The sequence below is a fragment of the Anser cygnoides genome, chromosome 1 (genome assembly GCF_040182565.1).
Source record: "Anser cygnoides isolate HZ-2024a breed goose chromosome 1, Taihu_goose_T2T_genome, whole genome shotgun sequence".
Taxonomy (NCBI): Eukaryota; Metazoa; Chordata; class Aves; order Anseriformes; family Anatidae; genus Anser; species Anser cygnoides.
The window spans coordinates 154111392-154131855 of NC_089873.1; the positions used below are offsets into that span (position 1 = coordinate 154111392).

At 36.2% G+C, this 20464-nt stretch overlaps 1 protein-coding gene across 6 annotated transcripts in view; it reads left to right on the forward strand.

Annotated features, from left to right (window-relative positions):
- FGF14 (fibroblast growth factor 14) overlaps nt 1-20464 on the forward strand; it is a 409622-nt gene that overhangs the window by 259263 nt on the left and 129895 nt on the right. The window contains exon 1 of one of the 6 annotated variants that reach the window (XM_048072735.2): nt 6729-10487. The exons of 4 other annotated variants lie outside the window; for them this stretch is intronic. In XM_048072735.2, coding sequence (XP_047928692.1) covers nt 10295-10487 — 193 coding nt within the window. In that variant the 5' untranslated portion in view covers nt 6729-10294. Of the gene's footprint in view, nt 1-6728; nt 10488-20464 lie in introns of those variants that run through there. One more of the 6 variants, XM_048072733.2, reaches the window with a different exon arrangement.

Genomic DNA, 20464 nt, shown 5'->3' on the forward strand with positions numbered 1-20464 from the left:
TATTTAAAAAAAAAAAAAAAAAGTTGGATCTGCAACTGACTTTTCACGTGACAAAAAGCATAGATCTAGGAGACTTTCTGGGTGCCTTCTGTATACATACTGTCAGCAGATTATTAGGTCCTATTTGAAAATTTTCAGCTGCATTAGCCAGACAATGAACATTATGCTATTAAGATACCACATATATTTACATGAGAAGTGCATTTATATAATACTAGACTGGTAGGAATTTTAGGGGGAGCTTAATGAGGTATTTGAACATGGGGATTAAAAAGGTGATTTGCTGTAAATGTTCTAACTCTAGGAAGATAATATTTATTATCTGTGATTAATCTTGTGCATTGCTTTTCTTAAATGCTTAGATTTTCTTTCTGTCTCTAAGATGAATAGAAACTCTCTTCCAAACAGCTAGGTTGATTCCTAGCTAATTCTTCTGCAACATTCTGTGTTGGTTTTACAGTTATCTGTAAATCTGTATCTATATCTTTATGGGCTAAAGTTGCGCCAGGGGAGGTTTAGGTTGGATGTTAGGAAGAACTTCTTTACTGAAAGGGTTGTTAGGCATTGGAATGGACTGCCCAGGGAGGTGGTTGAGTCACCATCCCTGGAGGTCTTTAAAAGATGTTTAGATGTACCCCTTAGTGATATGGTTTAGCGTAGGACTTGTTAGTGTTAGGGCTGAGGTTGGACTAGATGGTCTTGGAGGTCTCTTCCAACCTAGACAATTCTGTGATTCTGTGATTCTGTTTTCTGTCCTTATCCAATGTCTACGCTTCAGCTTAACTTTAAAGTACCTGTAAAAGTGTCAGTGAGTTGTACTTTGCAGATTTTGAACAATTATATTATTCAAGGATTGGTAAAGGCTTCTGAAGTAAATGTACTGTTTAGATTTTTTTTTTTTTTAGCATGCTGATTTCATTAAATATAAAAATTGTATAAAAGCAATGCAAAACATTAAGGCATTTAGAAGGATTTACAGTTTCATTGTGAGAACCATGGTTCTGTGAAAGAGAGAAAAGAAGGAATTTTCTTTTTCTGTATCAGAACATCTTCTAGGACCTAAAATGATTATGATGGGGAAAAAAAGAATCCCATGTAAGTAAGTCGGGGTTTTTTTTTAATTACTTTAAAATAAAATATATATAAATATTTAAAGAAATGGACAATCTATCTGCTGCCACAAAAATATTGAAATATATCCCTATCATACAATTTTTATTCAGCTTTTGCCTATTGTAAATAATTCTAGGTTCTTATATCAGGGAAAGCAATAAAAGAAAAATTTATCAGTATGTCTTGCAAGTTATTCTCCAGCCAATATATCTGTAGATAACTAGAGTAACAGTGTCCACTGCTGGCAAATCAGATAATTGCACTGCGCATTAGAGTGATACCCTGTTGAACAGTTTTGATGAGCTAACAATCTTGATTGTGAAATACTTCATAATTTAGGTTTCTTGGACTTTTTCAGGTAATTATAGGAGTACTAGGTCACTATGTTAGTGATTCATGCGATTGCTGCCAATAATAAATGCTATGGCATTTGAGCTAATAGTCAGGAATGTCAGCATAGTAACATAAGCAGGCATCGTAATATTTTTTTTCAAGACTTGAAAATAGGTGTATTTTTTATATTTATGAATAGTATTCATGATATACTAACTGTTGTGTCTTCAAAATTGAGGACGAGATAGTAAAAGCTTAAGAGCTCTATCTTGATAAGATAATTTATAGGAGTAACAAAGCAAAAGTAGATTGATTATCAGAGAGAGGATGAGAAAAGTCTTGTACCTAAAAATTATTTTAATCAATTTTCTTCTAGTATTTTTGTGGAAGATAATATTTTTCTGCTTTTTTGCTTAACAATGCAAAGCATGTCAGTGCAAAGAAAAAATTTCCATTAATGAAAATAGTGCAGAATGAAAGAAACATTAAGGATCACAAACAATAGTATCTTCCTATGCTAGTATAAATTGCATTATCATGTCAGATACTTCTGAATATATAAATAAAAAAAAAAAAAAAAAGATTTATATCTGTCACTGATTTACTCCAGGAGAAATGGCAGACAATGCACTTAACTTTTTTGTTTAGAAACAAGGAAACAGCTGTGGATTTTATAGAAAACATTACCAGTTGTGTCTGAACCCAAAGGAAGGGATGTTCTTATTCATTCATATCTGTTCCAAGAAAAGTGAGAAACCCTTATATAAGGATTTAAAATAAGTATTAGGGAAGACTTTCAAAAAAAAAATGTCAGTAAGCTTGAGATATATATATATATATATATGTATATATTGCTTGGGTGGCATTTAGAGTTTCCTAATAATTTAAAGCAGAGGATATAAACTCAGTGTATAATTAGGGGTTTAAATGTTGCATAAAGAGCAGACAGGTTATACACTTTTAAATGTCACTCAGACGAGGCATCTGAATAAAAATATCCCCATACTAACCATCCCAAATTCTTACAAACATCTTTTCATATACAAGTGTCAAATATTCTTTGTAAGATTTTACATATTCATATATTTTGTAATTGTATATATTGTGTGTTGTCTGTATACACTGATGTTATTTATTTCATGAGCAAAAAGACTAAAGGACCTGACTCCCCTATGAAGAGATCAGTTGGAAAGTAATCATCTAATTAACTAGTAAATATCGTGATATAATAAATTTCAAATTATATGAAAGGAACAATCGCATATGTGTATGCAGGTAAACATTTCCCAAGTTACAGTTATAAAGGGAGCTAAGATTTTTTCTTCTTTGCAGTTGGAAAATTTCATATTGATGGCTACTTTTCTATAGGTCTTTTTTTTTTTTTTTCAAGAACTTGTGTAGCAAAAATCAATGTGTGTCAAGAATTACATTTGTGGTGATTCCATTCTTCCATTCAAGATGCTGCGAATAAGTTCATTGCAATTTTTTTTTTCTCTTTTACTGCTTTAAGAGTAGAAAGCCCTCTTAGAAGTATTAAGTCAAGCAGGTATAATAGCTTACATATTGGCATGCTCTGTCAACTGTATTAACTGCAGAGGAAGTTCGCTGCAGGCTTGAGACTATATTTCTCAGGAATGGTGTTTCTTTTGTTTCTATAGAATAAAATTTAGCAGACTCACATTGCAGTGACTTTCAGTTAGTTCCAAAATGTATGTTGCTTATTTCAGAATTCATGCAAAATAGAAGATAGTCCTGTTGTGGCTAGATAAGCAAATGCAACAGATGTTAATTTAAGCTGTGCATACTACAAATTAATAAAGAAGCTCATCACTGTTTTAGGTCTCTAATACTTAAACTGCTTTATGTATCTGTGTGCATTAGAGATGTGTAGTTGCTTTTTTTTTTTTTCTTTAATGAAAGTTGTTATGGCTTGTGTCACTGAAGCCTTTTCTAAAGGACTTTGGTGGCAGTTTTTTTTTTTTCTGTCTTCAATGTGAACAAAATAAAAGACAATGCAATTCTGTTATTAGTACTTAAGAATCCCTCTTCAAGGGGACTATTTAATATGGAAAGTTAAAATCATAGATATAGATATCATGGAAGAAAATGCAGTGTATTTCATTTTTAATTACTTTTATAGATTTGTCCCTTAAAGTGGTCTTGTTTTGTGTGTGTGTGTGTTTGTGTTGTTGTTGTTGTTGCTTCTTCATTGTTTTTGTTAAATGTTGTTTAAAAGAGATTTGTTGGAGATAGGTTTTGGACCCAGGTGAGTTATCTTGGAGAGCTTCATATGATCTTTGTGCTGTTCAGATTTTCCTGTCAATCCAGGTGGTATCTTTCGTTCACCTAATCTCAGAAGAAGCGATATCAGAAGTAGAGGATAGATAAAATGAAAACTGGGAATATTCATTAAAGATATCAGAGGAGAAGTATTAAAAATTAGGAGCTATAATCGTATGTCTTATCTTGGTGTAAGATCAATTGTGAAAATACTGTGAGAATCTCTATTCACTTTTCTTTTCACTGTAGAAGAATGAAGAGTTAGCTAACAGAAAAACAGAAATGAACATGAAAATTTAAGCAATTAAAACAGGTATATTCCTTGAGTTGTCACTATTCATGAGACTCATTACTGCAATATAATCAACGCTATTGAGAGGAAGGAAAGCAAAGTCAAAAAAGCAAAAGCAAGGCTAAGCAATTTCAAAATATGTAATTTATAAAAAACAACCCAATAATAATATTCAGTGTTGTCCTATTTGTCATCTACCAGACAATTTTATTCAGTTCCCTAAATGAAACCGAATCCTTACCACCATATATGTACTTATTTCTTTGAGCTGCAGACATATCCCAGATCATGTTTGGAAAAAATTGGTTGATGTATAAGATTTGTTGCATTAACTAAGCAATCGGCACTGAGCTGATATAATGGCTCTTACTTCCTTATATGTTATGCATATTAATGTTTAGTTTTTGATAGTTCTCTGCATAACCAGCAACCTAATATAGGACTTTCTTACATGGCAGATTTTTTTTTTATGTATATACTTTAATTACTCATTAACAGATTGTCTAATTATTTGGATACATAAAGTTGAGTAAGTCTAAAGCCTGTGGAGAAGTTGGATAAAACATGTGCAGTCTTCTAAACTACATACTGGAAACTTACTTTCATCTTATTTAAAGGGATTCGCTTTTTTTCAATATACATACATGTGTGTATATATATATATTACATAGGACTTCATATGCAATCAGTACAGTTTAGCAGGTATGGATTTGGCTCCTTGAGTGCACCTTGAGATGAAAGCTGAGTGCCTTTAATACAGAGCAGTGTAAAAGCACAGATATGCAAATTCTGAAGTATATTAGCATGTTTAATAAACTTCATTCTTAATACTAATGTCTAAGTTTACTAATACTAAGTCTAATCAGCATCAAGTGTTTGGGGGCATTAAGGATTTTAAATTGAAGCACTTCACAGTGGATTGTCTTTGGATAGGTTGACAATAATGCATGAACACATAAAACTGAACTAATTTAAACTGTTTAAACCTCATTGCTTAACAATATTCATCTTATTATAAGCATGGAAAGCACTTCAGCTTTCTAAAAAAAAAAAAAAAAAACAAAACATTTATTATCTATCATTTCATATGTTCATACTGGTATGTTCTCAACAAATATGGCCTTTTATGTCAACAAATATTTTTCTATGTTGTTAATGTTTAAAAACTAAACACCCAGCTGCCTATAGAGTAAACCCTCGGATATATTTCTTCTGTCTTATTCAAGTCATTCAGTTATATCTCTTGTTCTAGCTTTGTCCTCCAAGAAAAATAAATAAAGAATTAGAAGTTACTGTTGCTTTCCAACACCCACTCTCCCCTCTGTATAAACACATTGCATACCTCAGGCAGATACAAGTTTGTAGTTACATGAATAATCCTTTCCATAAAACTGTATCAATTTTCCTTGCCATTTCATTATGCAGAATTTGATAAGTATGATAGGTATTTGATTTGATATGTAAATTGAATTTAGACACTTGAATTATGTTCCACCAAAATTATCAGCAACCTTTAATAATTTTGATCAGTACTGACAAATGTTCAGAATCAGAAGCCTAGCACTGTGGTAATCAGTCTGCTGTCTCACTGAACATACTGGAATGTTGATTCAATTCATCCTTCAGAATTTATAAACAAGTATTTTTCACTGCTGAGACATCTTTTCTTGGAATGACATTAAAATTTCTCAATTGCCCAGATGTACTTTTATGCATACCTTGCTATTGTTATGACTAGACAGGTACTTTTACTCCCAGAGAAGCCTTCCCAGTTTGAAAGAAAGCTTAAGGGGTAAGGAATTAATCTTCTTTGCAACTATAGCACAGACTGTCTTAAAAAAAATAACAATTGCTTTTTCAGGGATACAAAATGATCTTCAGCTCTTCAGAGTCCAAAAGAACTTCTAGATTCACAATACTTGACTAATTGCTTCTAGAATATAAAATAAGATAGATTTACAGCATCACGTTCTAAGTTATTTAACCAGGTAAGCAGTCTGTGTTTGTCTACTCTTGGCCATAAAATGTAATAAAAATTAGCTCTCATCTAAATGCTAATCATCTTTAGCAGCAATCAAATAATCTGGCATTTTACACTTCTAGAAAAATCTATGCTTGTTAGGACTTCGGGGTATTTTTCTTAGGGTGCATTTTTTCTGATTTTATTTGTTTGGTTTTTGATATGTGGAATGGTTTCAGGGTATCTGGGAGGAGGAAACATGGGCTGAGTTTGTGTAGGTGGAAACATACCTATGGTAATACCTTTTTGTTTATATTGAAATGAATTATGAAAGGAAGAACAGTCTTCATACCTGTACTGGCCAGAAATGAACCTGTAGCTTGTAACCTTATCCAAAACAATTGAGAACATACACAAAGTGGACAAAGAGAGAGAGAGAGAGGAACACAGCTTTCAAACCATAATGATGACAGTTTGACGGTTTTGATTCTGTAAATTTTGCAGCCTATAGATCTATGTTAGGATACAATTTAAAGTATAGAATCTTATTTTTTAAAATGGAAGCTCCTATAAAAACATTCTATGTACCACTAGTACATGAATATACACAAATATTAATGGTGTATATTTTCACTTATTAAACTTTGATGCCTGAAAATGACACATTATAATTTACATTTAAAATTAGATGAAATGGGAAAAGTTTTGTCCCTAGAAATATAGACAAAAATAAAATTAAGAAAAAAATATGGTTTCATATCTTAATATATGGTAAAACAAGTATTTGACATACATTTTATATGGTGAATGCTTTTCTCAAAAATTCATTAAAACAAGTAATTTTAAAAAATCTTTATTTATTTATTTTTTATTATTATTTTAGTAGACTCCCGAAAGCTATGATAAGTTAGTAGTTAGAAATGAACAGATGGAAAAATGAAGAGTATTGAAAATTCCCTCTTTTGCTTTAAATCATTTGTTTGCACATTGAGAATTTTGTTAATCAGAAATAAAACTCTATTTTAATGTAGCAAATGTTATAACTGAGATATTTCCATTTGTCCTCAATGCATAATCTTATGCATTTACTAGTCATTAAGATAGCAGATATGTTCCTACTTCTCCAATCCATCTGTTAGGAAAAGCTTCTCGTTGACTAGAATTGCACACATTTTATCACAGGTTAAGACAGCAGATGGCTCTCTTGAGTTTTCTTTGCAAAACCTCAAACAGTAAACAACTGCTCTGCATTTCTGAGATGCAAGTGGAAAGCTATTGTTTTTGATCTCTGCATTAAGAAACACATTTTCTCTTGTCTATAGGCATACTGCCCATCTTCATCTTCATTCTTTGGCCATGACCCCGAGCATCATAATATTGATAAATGTTAGGGTGTTTTGGCAAAGGTCCAGTATTTGAAGGAAACTATGGAAATAGAATAAGAGTAATAGATAATATAGAGTGTATAGTATCATGGATAGTACAGGGCAAAAGAACGTGGAACTTACTTTACAGAGGGAGTCTCACACACAAAAATTAGGGCTGTTTGTATACCATTTCTAAATTCCTCTGAAAATTCAAGATAACAGTGGGATGGGCTTTATTTCAGTCCCTCTCATTCCTTCCTTTGTTTGGAGCCAGGAGCCAGGTCTGTGGGCTGTGTCCTGTAACCTCCTCCCTTGTAGGCAGGGGACGACGTCCCAGGGCCACCCGCCGTCGGGCTTCCTGCGGCTGTCCATGGTGCTGAAGGCAGGGGCCGAGCCGGGCCGGTGGGAGCCCCGCTGGAGCACCTACACCTGGACAAAGACTTACAGAAGGCAACACTGTGTCTTGCCCGCTTTCTGGGAAATATGGGGAAAAAAAAAAAAAAAAAAAGAAAAAAGAAGCCTAATGCAAAACTAGCACAGTCAAATGTAAAAGTAAAAAAAAAAAAAAAAACTAAAAAAAAAAAAAACTAAAAAATAGCCCTCACTTTAATTGCATTAGTTAAGGTAATTGTAGCAGTTGTAAGGAAATTGCTGCTCTGTAAAAACTGCCAGACGGAAAATCCAGTGTGAGTGTTTTAGCTGAATCTCTTTAGAGACACTTTTAAATAGAATTTAAATGTATTATCCAGATCCGATTGTGCATGTTCTGCTCCTAGTTGGTCTAGAATTAATACAAAATCCCTGTTTAAGGGAGTTCCTTTCATAAACTTTTGCCCTTTGTATAAAAATAGTCCTTCATAGATTAAAAGATGTAGGAAATAATGGTCAATATCGGAGATGCTGAAGCCTCCACTGAAACAAGAACCTACTTGTTTACAATACACCTACAGGTTCTATATCGAAAAACAGTGAAATATTCTAGATGTGAATTATTCTGGATGCATATTTACACTTCAATCCTTTTAGTTGTTTTTGTTTGACTTATTTTTTTTTTGAAAAAGGCATCTAACTAGAAAGTAGAGCACTTTGACGAGAGTATAAAAGCTATATATTCGTTTCGTTGTACCTGCCTGTGCAAGCCTTTCCCTGTAGGATAACTCTACATTATTTCTGTATTTAGTTACAACTTCAGGAAGTTTCACCATCAGACTAGCAGAAAGTAAACCTGAAAAACATTGAGCCCTTATTTGAAATGGGAGATGACCCAACATGAAAAAAAATAAATGAAGAAAAAGGATGAGTAGTGATATTTTACCTAGTAATTACTACCTGTGTTGTTTGTGAACTCATTGGGGCAGAGACTCAGTATCTAACAAGCTTGACTAGTGACTGCTCAAGGGCTCCAAGATGTAGATTATGAAAAACGCTAAGAAATAATTTTACATTATGATGGTGATCAATAAATCTACCTGCTGTGTCTGTTTGTGGGTGCCCTAGGGAAATCCTTCATCATTTCTGGAACCTCCGAAAACAGATTACGTTCCGAGTTAAAAGTCTGCTCTTGGTATAGTCTTGGTATAGACCTTGAGCGCATTCTGGTTTCGGTGGAAGGTCCCTTCGGCTGCGTAAGAGTGTTTCTTTCTCACTGCTCTGAATCCTTCCCATGCGACAGGACCCCCCTGCTCGTGGGACCGCCACCGTGCGAGGCGCACCCGTGTGCCCTGCCCGGCTCCGGGCGGGCTGGCCGGGAGAGGGGCTGCGGCGGGGTGGGCTGCCCTGCAGGGACCGCGGTCCTCCTCCCCGCCGTCCTCTGCCCCCAGAGCATCTCCGGCTTGGGCACAGAGGAGATACCTGTGTAAAGCCGCGCCTGGTGGGGGATTGGTTTGGCTGGTCGGCTCTGTCGGCGGGTCACCGCCGCTCGCCCCCGTTCCCGGGCTTCGTGCTTCGTTTGGCGAGCAGAGGGGGTTGCTCAGTCGGCATCCCCGCCGGAGACCCCCTCCCCATCCTCCTCCGTGCCCTGGCTGCGGGCAGCAGAGCCGGGCGGCGCCCAGGGAGGCTCGGGGGGGTGAGGGAAGGTGTCGGGGGATGCAGGGCGGCAGGGAGCCGTCGCGAAGGTGTCGGAGGGAGTGCGAGGTAGCTGGCGTGAAGGTGTACGTGTTTGCGAGGGTGTCTGAGGGAGCACCCCGGAGAGCTAAAGGGGGAGTAGCGGCTGCTGGTGGGGGATCCGCTGGGAACTCGCCGTTTCCCCCAAGAAAAAGGCGTCAACGGCACCCCCCGCCCCTCGGCCCTTTTTCTTTATTCTCCTGCCTTTCTCCCGTCCCTCCTCCATCCCCTTTACCCTCGCCGCCCCTCGGCTCGGGAGGACAAAAAAGCTCCAGCGGTGCGTGTGTGTGCGGTGTGTGTGTGCGTGTGCGTGTGTAGGGAGGCTGGAGCGGGGTGGGACTGAAGAGCTGTGATTACAGCTCTCCCAGGAGAAGGAGATTGCTCTCTCCAGATGCTGATTTCCGAAACACTTGGCAATCATCAGGCGGGAGCCTGCAAGAGGTGGCGGCGGTAGCCGCCCGGAGCCGCTCCGATGGCAGCGGCGGGCGAGCGGGCGGCGGCAGCGCAGGGGCTGAGAGGGGGCAACCGGGGCGGGGGGAGACGAAGCCCCCGGCCCGAGCAGGGCTCCGCGGAGCGCTGCTCTGCCCCGAGCCCGCCTCGCTCCGCGCCCCTCCGCCCGCAGCCGCCGGGGCAGGGCGGCGGGGCGCCCATGCGGTGACCCCCGGCGGCAGCGCAGCTCCCGCGGGGTAGCGGGGTGGGGGTGCTTCCCCCCTGCAGCCGCCCCTCGTCCCGGAGGGAAGGAGGGAGGCTCTCGCTAGCCCGCTGCCCCCGGGGATGGGTCCCCGCCGGGGCTGAGCGCCCCGCCGCCCGCCCCCCTGCCCGTCGCGGGCGAGCCGGCGAGCAGCCATGGCAGCGGCCATCGCCAGCGGCTTGATCCGCCAGAAGCGGCAGGCGAGGGAGCAGCACTGGGACCGGCCCTCGGCCAGCAGGAGGCGGAACAGCCCCAGCAAGAACCGCGGGCTCTGCAACGGCAACCTGGTGGACATTTTCTCCAAGGTCCGCATCTTCGGGCTCAAGAAGCGGAGGTTGCGGCGCCAAGGTGCGTCCCTGGGGCCGGGAGCAGCCAGGGGGGCGCGGGCGGGCGGGGGCGACCCGTGGCCACAAACTTCCCGGGCGAGGGGAGCCCCTCCCTGGCTCCGGCTGCCCCCTCCCGGGGCTTCCTTTCAGCCTCGGGTTTGGGCTCCGGCCGCGGGAGCCGGGGCTCCGGGGGTCTCCTTGGGCGAGGTGGCGGCTTGCGGCGAGTCGCCTTACCCCACCCGCATCACCGCATCTCCCTTTCTCCCTTTGATTTTTTTTTTTAATTTTTTTTTTTTGGTGTGGTTGTAAGGACGAATAGTAAACGGCGCGTAAAGCCTTCCATGTGTCCGGTGTCTGGGAAGACAATTCGAGGGAACCGTCGCTAATGAGTCCCTTTGTTAAGCTGCTCGAGTGGTTTTGCCATACAGCCTGTAGCGGTGCCCACTCCAGCTGCCCTGAGCAGCAGGAAACGGTAACTTCCGAATTACGAAAGTAAGAAATATGTCATGGTTGGCAGCCTTGGGAGCCCATGTTTGCAGCCCCCTCTGTGTGTCTGCCTTCCCACTGCTTTTCCGAGTTAGGGCCTCTGAGTAGAGATGAGGAAGTTTGGCAGACAGTCCTGGGTAGATGGCAAGTAGTCAACAAGCCCAACATGTCTAAACCCGGTACCGCAGGGACTGCCTTTTATCACTACTTTGTGTCTGGACACTAGGCATAAAAGGAGTTAAGCAATAACACGACTTCCCTAGTTGTTCTTATTTTGTGATACTCAATATTCAACAGTGTTCGGAACTTGTGATGACTTATTTTGTACTCATTCTCAGGAAACAAGTAGTTTTAAAACAAAAGAATTGTATCATGAAGAGTGACAATCTTAAGTATAACTCAAAACATGGATAATACCAGTCAATGATGAAGTGCAAGCTATACTGTTACATTAGAGAATGCCACCATGTGTTGTAGTTTGGTATGTATACTATATCTCCTTTTTAAGCTGGCTTGGAAGGTAATTTTAAGAAGCACAATTAATGATCTGCCCTAATCAATCTCTTTTTTTTTTTTTTCCCATGCTTCATATTTGAAATATCATACATTGTCATAATAAATCCAATTTTATTTTTACATGGCTCTATTACTATAAGAATTATTTCTTATAACTTCTAATGTAAGCTAAATCTTGCCATTTTTAGATAGTAAAGTGATAAGTGATACTGGGAAGATGAGTTATCGCTCTCCCTGCATGTCAGTGGTAAATTCGATGCAGGCTTATTTTTAGGCAGTCTGCATGTGAGAGAAGACTAGACTTCATAAGAAGACTAGAGTACTTGGTTTATAATGGTGGATTTATGTATGTGATATTTGTGCATGAGAACAAGTTTAGGAGGGTTTCCTAACTGACCAATTGTTCTGAACCACCTGTTCAGTCTTAGTTGGGGGAGAACTCTGCATTTGACTATATTACAGTTTGAGGAGGCGATGACTGCCTCTCAGCACTGAAATGCAAACATTTTCTTAGGAAGGATGAAGCTTAAAAGAGACTTCCAAACTCATCCTTATTCATTCATTCCTTTTTCATAAGGCACTTTGTGTCACGCTTGAATAAGGGAATTTGGTTAGTATATATCTTACCTGTAACCCATACCACTCATACAGATGAATTCTAAAAGAATGATTGGAATAAGGGCTGTTCACTTGTAAAGTCTGTTGCATCAAACCTAATTTCCTCTAAGAATCATTCAAATGGAGATATGGTGACGTTCACCTATTTATGCTAAGGTCTTGGAATTACTGTTCATCCAATAATTCCTTCTGAAAAAATACTATTATGCCTTTTACTGTGTATGAACTTTACTTTTCATGATTCATAGAGTGATATTTGGAGTACCTGTGGATTCAAATTTGTATGCTATTAGGAGGGAAGCTGAAGAAACAATTAAAAAAGTTGGTTGCTTTAAATGTGCAATTCATATAGAAATTAATATTTATGTGAGTCACTTTTTAGTTTACCTAACCAGAGTTAGTTTACCTAACCAGAGTTAAATGATTGCTGAATTCCTCACTGAAATTTACTGTCAAACCCATCCGAATAAGTCTTTGCCAAGCAAAACAGGATGCATTTCAAAACATCTGTTGTCAGGAAGGCACTATGGAATTCTGACAAATAAATCTTATGTAGATGATATACAGAGTGTCATGAGAACATTGTGAAAAATGAGATAACCGAAATGTGACAAACAATCTGTAGCTTCTTCATTCAGTTCAATGGAAGTGTAGAAGTATATATAAAATATCTTTAACATATATCAGTAAAAGCTAGACACATGGAATTAGAAGTGTTTTGCTTTGTAAAGTACTTCCATATGAAAAATAAATGTCTACCCATCTTTAAAATAGACAGCAAAACCTAGATATGCTGCTTTTTGAATTCAAAATACACATTTTCTCTTGTATATACATATGTACGTGATAGACAAATACTTAAACACAATGTATGCGCACTTACCAAGATGTTAGCAAACTTTTGAAAATACTCTTTATTTCTAAACTCTTCTTTAAAAATGCCTCTTCTTTAAAAATGCCTTTAATACTTTTGCTGAGTGGGATTTACTTGTGTACAAATCAAGTTATTACAAATATATAACACAATAATATCATATGCATATCTAATTGAATGTGATATTTTTTCCGTCGTGACTAATTTTCTGTGCATAGTTCTTCTTTTAGAAATATGTTTTGGAAGACTAACACTTAGGAAGGGTAGCATAAAAGAAAGATCCAGGAACTCACTCAGGGTAAAGGGTAGTATTTTTATTTGCTTATATACTGGCTCCAGTGATAGATGCAGTGGTAATTTTAAACAGCTTTTCTAAAACTTGGCTAATGAATTAGACTGGTAATCAAAGTGATTTCTGTGAAAAACTTGTCTGGTAAGCTACTGAATAGATGAAACCACTTTCATTCACCAGACAGCTTGGGTTCATATTGCTTAGTATTATGATATTTCAAATTTATCTCATCTTCATTTTATTCTACTTGTCATCTGCAGAAGAAATCATTGTCATTAATTTTCAGGTAGCCATGAAGCCAAGATCTTGCCTGACATTGATGCCAGACATCAATTAATTATAAATCGTCCTCTTCTTCTGGATTAGAGATTGTTCAATTCCAGTTGTTTCCCAATTTATGTTAATATAATCACAAATGGAATGCTTGACAGACAAAATTTTAGGTCGTTATGGGAAATAACCTAATATAACCTGGGACTATCCAATAACAGGAAGAAAACAAAAGCCAGTACTTTACCTCATGCACCTACAGTGTACAGAGATTAAAAACGTATGATTACCACTAAGTGCAAATTCTGACTTCTTAGTGTATATTTTCATCTTCAAATGTAGCTTCTTTGCTAATCTGAACAGTCATCATTTGTTTAATTAAGTCTCTTGAGATTATTTTACTGGAAAATATGCAACATTTAAATGTATTAAAAACCAAGTGTAATGTTTAGTGTTTCTCTGTGTTAATACCACATTTAGAGTTCTAAATTTATACATACAGTGTATAAATTCTGGAATGACTTGGCCTCTGATTTTCTATATTAATATTTATGAGAAAGAGAAACCCAGGGAACATGTTCAGAAAATGCACTGATTAGATTTTATTGCATCTACAAAGGTAATTTAATTCTCCAAAGAAAGCATTTTTGGAAAAATCCTCAGAATTTCAATTAATGTTTTGAGGCATATGTGGGAGTGGCCCATAATTTTGGATATAGATAATTCCCCATAGACATAATGCCTGAAGTAGTTTTTAGTTCTCGTTACATGTAGAATGATACAAATGGAATGTATGTGGACATGCCTCGTTTCCAGAAACTTAAGAACCTGCATAGAATTCCAATCCATTAACTCCAATCTTTGGATGATTTGGCTTGTTTGAGGTTTCTTTGGACCACAACCTGTAGCTGCACTTTCCTGTGTGACTGTCTCTGGAGTTAATTATTCTTAACAGCTCAGTAAAGCCCACGGTTTCTGCATTGTCTTAGTATAAAACCTAGAAAATGCAGGTGTTTTTGCTGGGTGTTTAGCTAATGTTGCTAATTCTTAAATATTTTTCTTCTAATGAAATTGGTTAACCCACAACCCTTATGGAACTAATGACCTCATCTCAACAGTGTATATAAAAGAACATTTATTTTAAAATCTTTTTTTTATCTATTCGAGGGATTGAATGCTCATCACTAATTGAAAATGTATAAATACTCTATTTCTTATGTAAAATATAAGCATATTTAAAATTTATTTTTTAAATGTGTGGTCTGCTAGACAGAGTGTCAAGTTTTCTTTTCCATACATTCAGTATTTCATAGACTCTGTTCTTGCTAACAGAGGCTTTAAAAAGAAATTTAATAATGGCTGGACTGTAATTCTCTTATACTGAATTGGTCTTAGTGGCTCTAAAAGTGATGAATGAGAGGTTTTTGAGAGGAAATTGGGAAAGAGAACTTTTAAATGGTAACATAATTTTAGGGACCATTGGTTTTTAAGAATATCTCAAACATTAGTGAAAGAATTTTGTGGGCCTTTAACCTACATGTAGTGCTGTACCAAAGTTATTTCAAATTATTTCTTATCTTAATGTCAAGCGAGTAGAAAAACATAACTATAAACATAGTATATCTTAAAATATTATGCTGAAAGTAGAAATCAGATAATTTCAGAGAGCAGTAAGTATTTTAATGTATGTTTTCTAAACATTCTGTTTGGTAGTAGTTGTATGTTAAGATTTCTTTGAAATCATAGTTGTTTTGGCTTGAATTCCTTGCTTGTTTCATCTGTAAAGGACTGTGTATTTTTTATCATTTTTTCTTCCTGATAAACATTGGTCTACATTTATTTGCCTCAGGAATTTTGCTTATCTGGAGTACATGTAAAATTGGAAGAAAACAAATTTCACTTTTCCTATAAACAATCATCGCTTTTCACACTCTACACTTTGTAATTGCTGACTTGACTTTTCATTTGCAAATTAGCTCTTTATTCTTGTGAGCTCTTGCTGGATCTCCAAAGTTCAGGCACTTTCATTCCACACATAGTGTTCTGTTTTTTTTCTCTCTTTTTTTTTGTTTGTTTGTTTGTTTGTTTTGTTTTTAGAAGGTGTATCAGGTATTGTACCTATTAAACTTATTACAGAAATAATTTATCTGGTTAAGTGTTATATTAAGGGAGATTTCAGTACAGGCAGTTTCTGTTTCATGGTAATATACTGATAGAAACATTGTAGGTGAGGTCAGTTTTTTGTGCTGTATTTAAAGACTTTTAAAAATATATGATCTATTAGTTCCACTGATCTATTAGTGGCAGTAATAAATTTAAATACAGAGCTAACAGTCAAAATGTTTACTGCAGAAAACTTTGCTGTTAAAGTCTTTCAATTTAGAGTTTAAACATAACTGATAAACTTAAGAATGCACAGAACTGTGAGATGAGATACCGTTTTTTTTGAACAAGTAAATAGAGGCCTGCCTTATTTGGTTATATGTAAGCTCATTTTTACCTTTGGCAAATATTAGAGAGTTAGTAATACATAGGAAGATATACCCCAATTGCATATATTCTTACTGTGACATCAGTTTTTTCTGAGACTCTTTGAAACTGGTACATTTTTGTTCTTTAGAGTAATTAGTGCTAATTCAGATCTTACGTTCTGCCATACTCTGAGTGGTGTGAAAATACAAGGAATAGACAATGCTATATTTTGTAGTAGAAAAGGATGAGAAAATTAGTAAAACCCTGAGTTTCTCTATTGTGACCTCAAATTTGCAACCTATTTTCATTGTGTTGTAGACGATAAAGTTTGTTTACATTTAGTTTTGCATTTCAATTATATAAATCAGAGAGTAACCTTAATGTGCTGAAGTTTGGATCTTCCAATATATTTTTTATGGAAGTGAGAAATAGGGAACATATCCTTTCCTGGTGTTAGAATCTAGCTGCTTTTGGTGCTTGGATTTAGCAATACATAACTGGAACAAGTTAGAGGTAGGTAGAAGTCAAACTCAGAACTCAAATTCTGATTCTGTTCCAAACAATAGATGGTTTTGGCATATCCTGAAATATGTGACATTACATAATTTATGTTTCTATAGATAAATAAATATGTAAACAAAAAAGGTGGATAATTTTGGCACTTCAAAGAAAAGCTAACATAAAAATGAAATAAGTGATAAAAGGTCGATATAAAATTTGAATGGATGTACTATGTTGAAAAACATACAGAAACATTTTTCCCCCAAGGTTTTCAGGATGCAAGGTTGTTTCTGTTGCCATTTCGTAAAATGGCGAACACAAGCTAATAAAAATGGTATTGTCTATCTTAGTAAGGTTTCCGTAGATGAAGCTAGGTAAAGTTGACTGAAATGGGAATGTGAAGTATATCCTTGCTCTAAGATAAAGGATAATCTCTAGGATGTAACTAAATTAAACAATTTAATTAAATCCATAGTCTTGCTTGTAATCCCTTGCCCAGGTGTAGAACTTTTCAAAGGCACCAGAGTTAGAGTGCTATGAATTTCCTGTAAATGAATCAGGTTTAGAATAGCGATGGGCAGTAATCAGCATAACTAAATGATGGAATTCAGCATTTGTTTAAATATTGTCAAGAGTTTTATTTCATGTAAGAATAATTCCATACAATGAAACACAAGAGCACAGTCTTTCTCTCCGTAGAAGTTAAAAAAAAAAAAAGAAAAAAATCCTTCTAAAGTATTTAATTATCATTTACATTTCAAAGCTTTCTGCATTATTTTGTAATCTCCAGGATGTAGCTAATGTGTAGCTGCTGCTGCTTTGTTACTTTAAAGCCTGGCTCCACAAAACATATATTTTTGGTTGCTAGACTATTTTAAGGGATTTATTTTTTATTTTTATGTTTTAGTGCAAATGTGAGAAAGAAAGTAATGATCTTTTTAAAATCAGTCTCTCTCTTTTTTTTTTTAATGGTTCATTGTGCATGTAAATCTGAATGAAATTTCATGTCCCAGTGAAAAAGGACTTTTCAAGCCTCAGGGTGTTTTTGTTACTGATTTTGAAGTCACTTTGCAAACAACAGATACATTAGACTTAGAAGGTTAGCAGGTTTCTTCACAGTAAAGATTCTTATGGAACTATGAACTTAGAGGTAGGAGCTGCTACGAAGGTCTCACTTAATGGAATAACACATTATAGGTATTTCTACGTGTTTTTGTGAGAATGTGTACTTCTAGAGCATTATAGATATCCATATTCTTAATTACCAGTATAAAACTGGAGCAATAGATTTTCCTCTAAATATGCTAAGCTTTTATTGTAGCGTTTTCCATAGCATGAATGAAAGATATCTTTGGAAGAGAAGTATTTGCTTCAGACTTCTGCGATCATGAGTAGTATATTTTTGGTTTATATATGTCTATATATATGTGTGTGTAAAAATTATATATCTATAATACCTATACTATGTTAGTGCTCTTTAAAAAGCACACTGTAGTGAAATAGTGAGTACTTTACCAACAATAAGTCTATTTCAGTATGATACTTACATTTTCTTTCCAGAATTTCCAACAGTGTTCTTCGCATAAGAACAAACAATTTTTGTGTATGAAGTTTATTGGTAATTCATAAAGAATATTCTGTTTGCTAGAGGATAAATAAATTGAGTATTTGGGTGGGGGGAGTTATATTTGTTTTAATCCATGATTTTTTCTTCTTTTTTGTATTTAAGAACAGCTTTCTAATAAATTGATATGTTCATAATTGTAATGAAATAAGATTTTTTTCTCCAGTTACTCCTTCTTGTAAGCTAAACTGTGTAGTTCACAGATTATAGTTCATGACTTGTCCAAAATCTTGCAACATTTACTGAGCATTTAATAATTCACACGCTTAACTACCTTATGCATTGTCAATGTCCCAGATTAAACACATGTTTCTCTAATTTTCATCTGTGTAGTTTATGTATAACTGAGACTTGAATTCCTTTACCTTAATTAGTGGTTTGTATCTCTTCATATGAAATTCTGATGAGTTGAAACATTTACCACTGTAATCTGTATTGAAGTTACTACGAAATAAATGAACTCTTAAACTTCATTGCTCTATTTCCTTCTTTCACTTGTCTTGATATGTAATCAGAACAAATACACATGAAATGTGTATATTTTTTCTCAAGAGCATTTTAAACTGTGGTATTTAAGCCAACAAAAATAAAATTGCATCAGCTATAGGATCTCATTCTGTGATAAGAGAAAAAGGTTTGCATGGCAAAATGGCTTTCCTTGATTTTAGCAAGGCTCCCCTTTTGTCCACTGCCAGCCTTGTCCTAGAGCTCTGGGCAGGCTTGTACCTGGAGATGTACTTATGTCATCTGTCTATTATCCATGCTTGCCCTTAGACATGTATATGCATGATTACAGGTTGAAGACATATATGACTGTCTTTCCCTTTTCTTGTTTGGAGATGCACAAAAAAATAGTAATGGATTTCTCCTGCTATTAATTTCTTTTCATGATCTTTTCAGTTATCTTGGATGGTGACTGTGTCAAGAAACAGGACTAACTATAAAATAGCATAGGATATGTTAGTGATTTTTGTATAGAATACTGTCCCTGAGATAGAAAAATAGAGAGAAAAGTATCCCTGCTGATGCTGGTAGTCTGAAGAAATGAAAGCCTTTGTTGTTTCTAATACATATTTTTTAATTTAGCTTGTGTATATTTTGAAAATAATAATTTGAAAATACATATGTTCCTCCTAAGGAACCAGTCTGAAAACTATTGATATATACACATATATATATTATACATATATATATGTACATATATATACATGTATATGCATGTATATATACAATATATATATACATATATAATACATATAATATATACATATATATATACATCAGCAGCAGTTTTCACTACCAAACAGGTTATTCTTTAATCTGCATATTTTTGATATGCATATTCTTTATTTGAGTATCCAGTTTTTATGTTCATTTCAAACTCCAAAAAAAGTCTGGTACACAGGTGATTTATAACTTCATTTTTTTTAATATTAAAAAATGAAGACCATAGTCTTGCCTTCATTACTAGCATAATTTTGGCTCACTTAAATTAACAGTCTGGATTCTGAGAACCTTTTTTTTCTTGTCTTTTTTTTTTTCCCTCTGAGAATGGATTTGTGCAGAGGTTACTTTACAGCTGAACTCTTATAGGCATTAGGTTGGTAAATCCCGCTTTGTTATTGCTTCCAGTTATATTTTGTTTTTCTGACAAAGAAAAATGAACCATCATTCAATTTCTTATGTCCGTAGACTTGTGGTAGGGCAAGTGAGAGACCTGTTTCCACAGAACTTCACTGATGGCTGCAATATTTAAGAGAAAAGGACATACAAATATTTGAATTCCAGCTCTAAAGGACAGATGCTCCCTAATTTGCAGTTTGTGTACAAGTAGGAAAATTAACATTTTAGTCCTTTGTTGATATAAATTTATTTAGCAAATTCTGTTGTCTAAGTAATGTTAAGCGACTGAGATGTTGTGATGTTACTACTCTAAAACAGATTTTTGATGTAGTGCACATGGTTCTGGAAATCTTTAAAATTGAAATGTAGTGCTCTATAAAAAGTATTCTTCTATGTAAGATACATCAGGTTTACCGTATAGTTAAAAACTGCTAAAATCTAAACCTGAATAATCTGGTTGTAGGTAAACTAAGGTTTAATGGCTGTATCACTGTTGTGATGACAGAGTCGCAGAATCAAGCCAATAGCCATCTCAGGGCTGCTTATCATATTCAGTACAGTTCAATGAGCCAGTCATCACCCTGCTTACCAAGGTTTCATGTTGGCAGACATAATGTTTGAAATGAACCTGTGGCATAAGACACTTCTGTTGGATTATTAGGGCAGATTACTAGCTTGTTGGATATCACCAGGCGGATCCTATTCTATGTTGTGAATAAACAA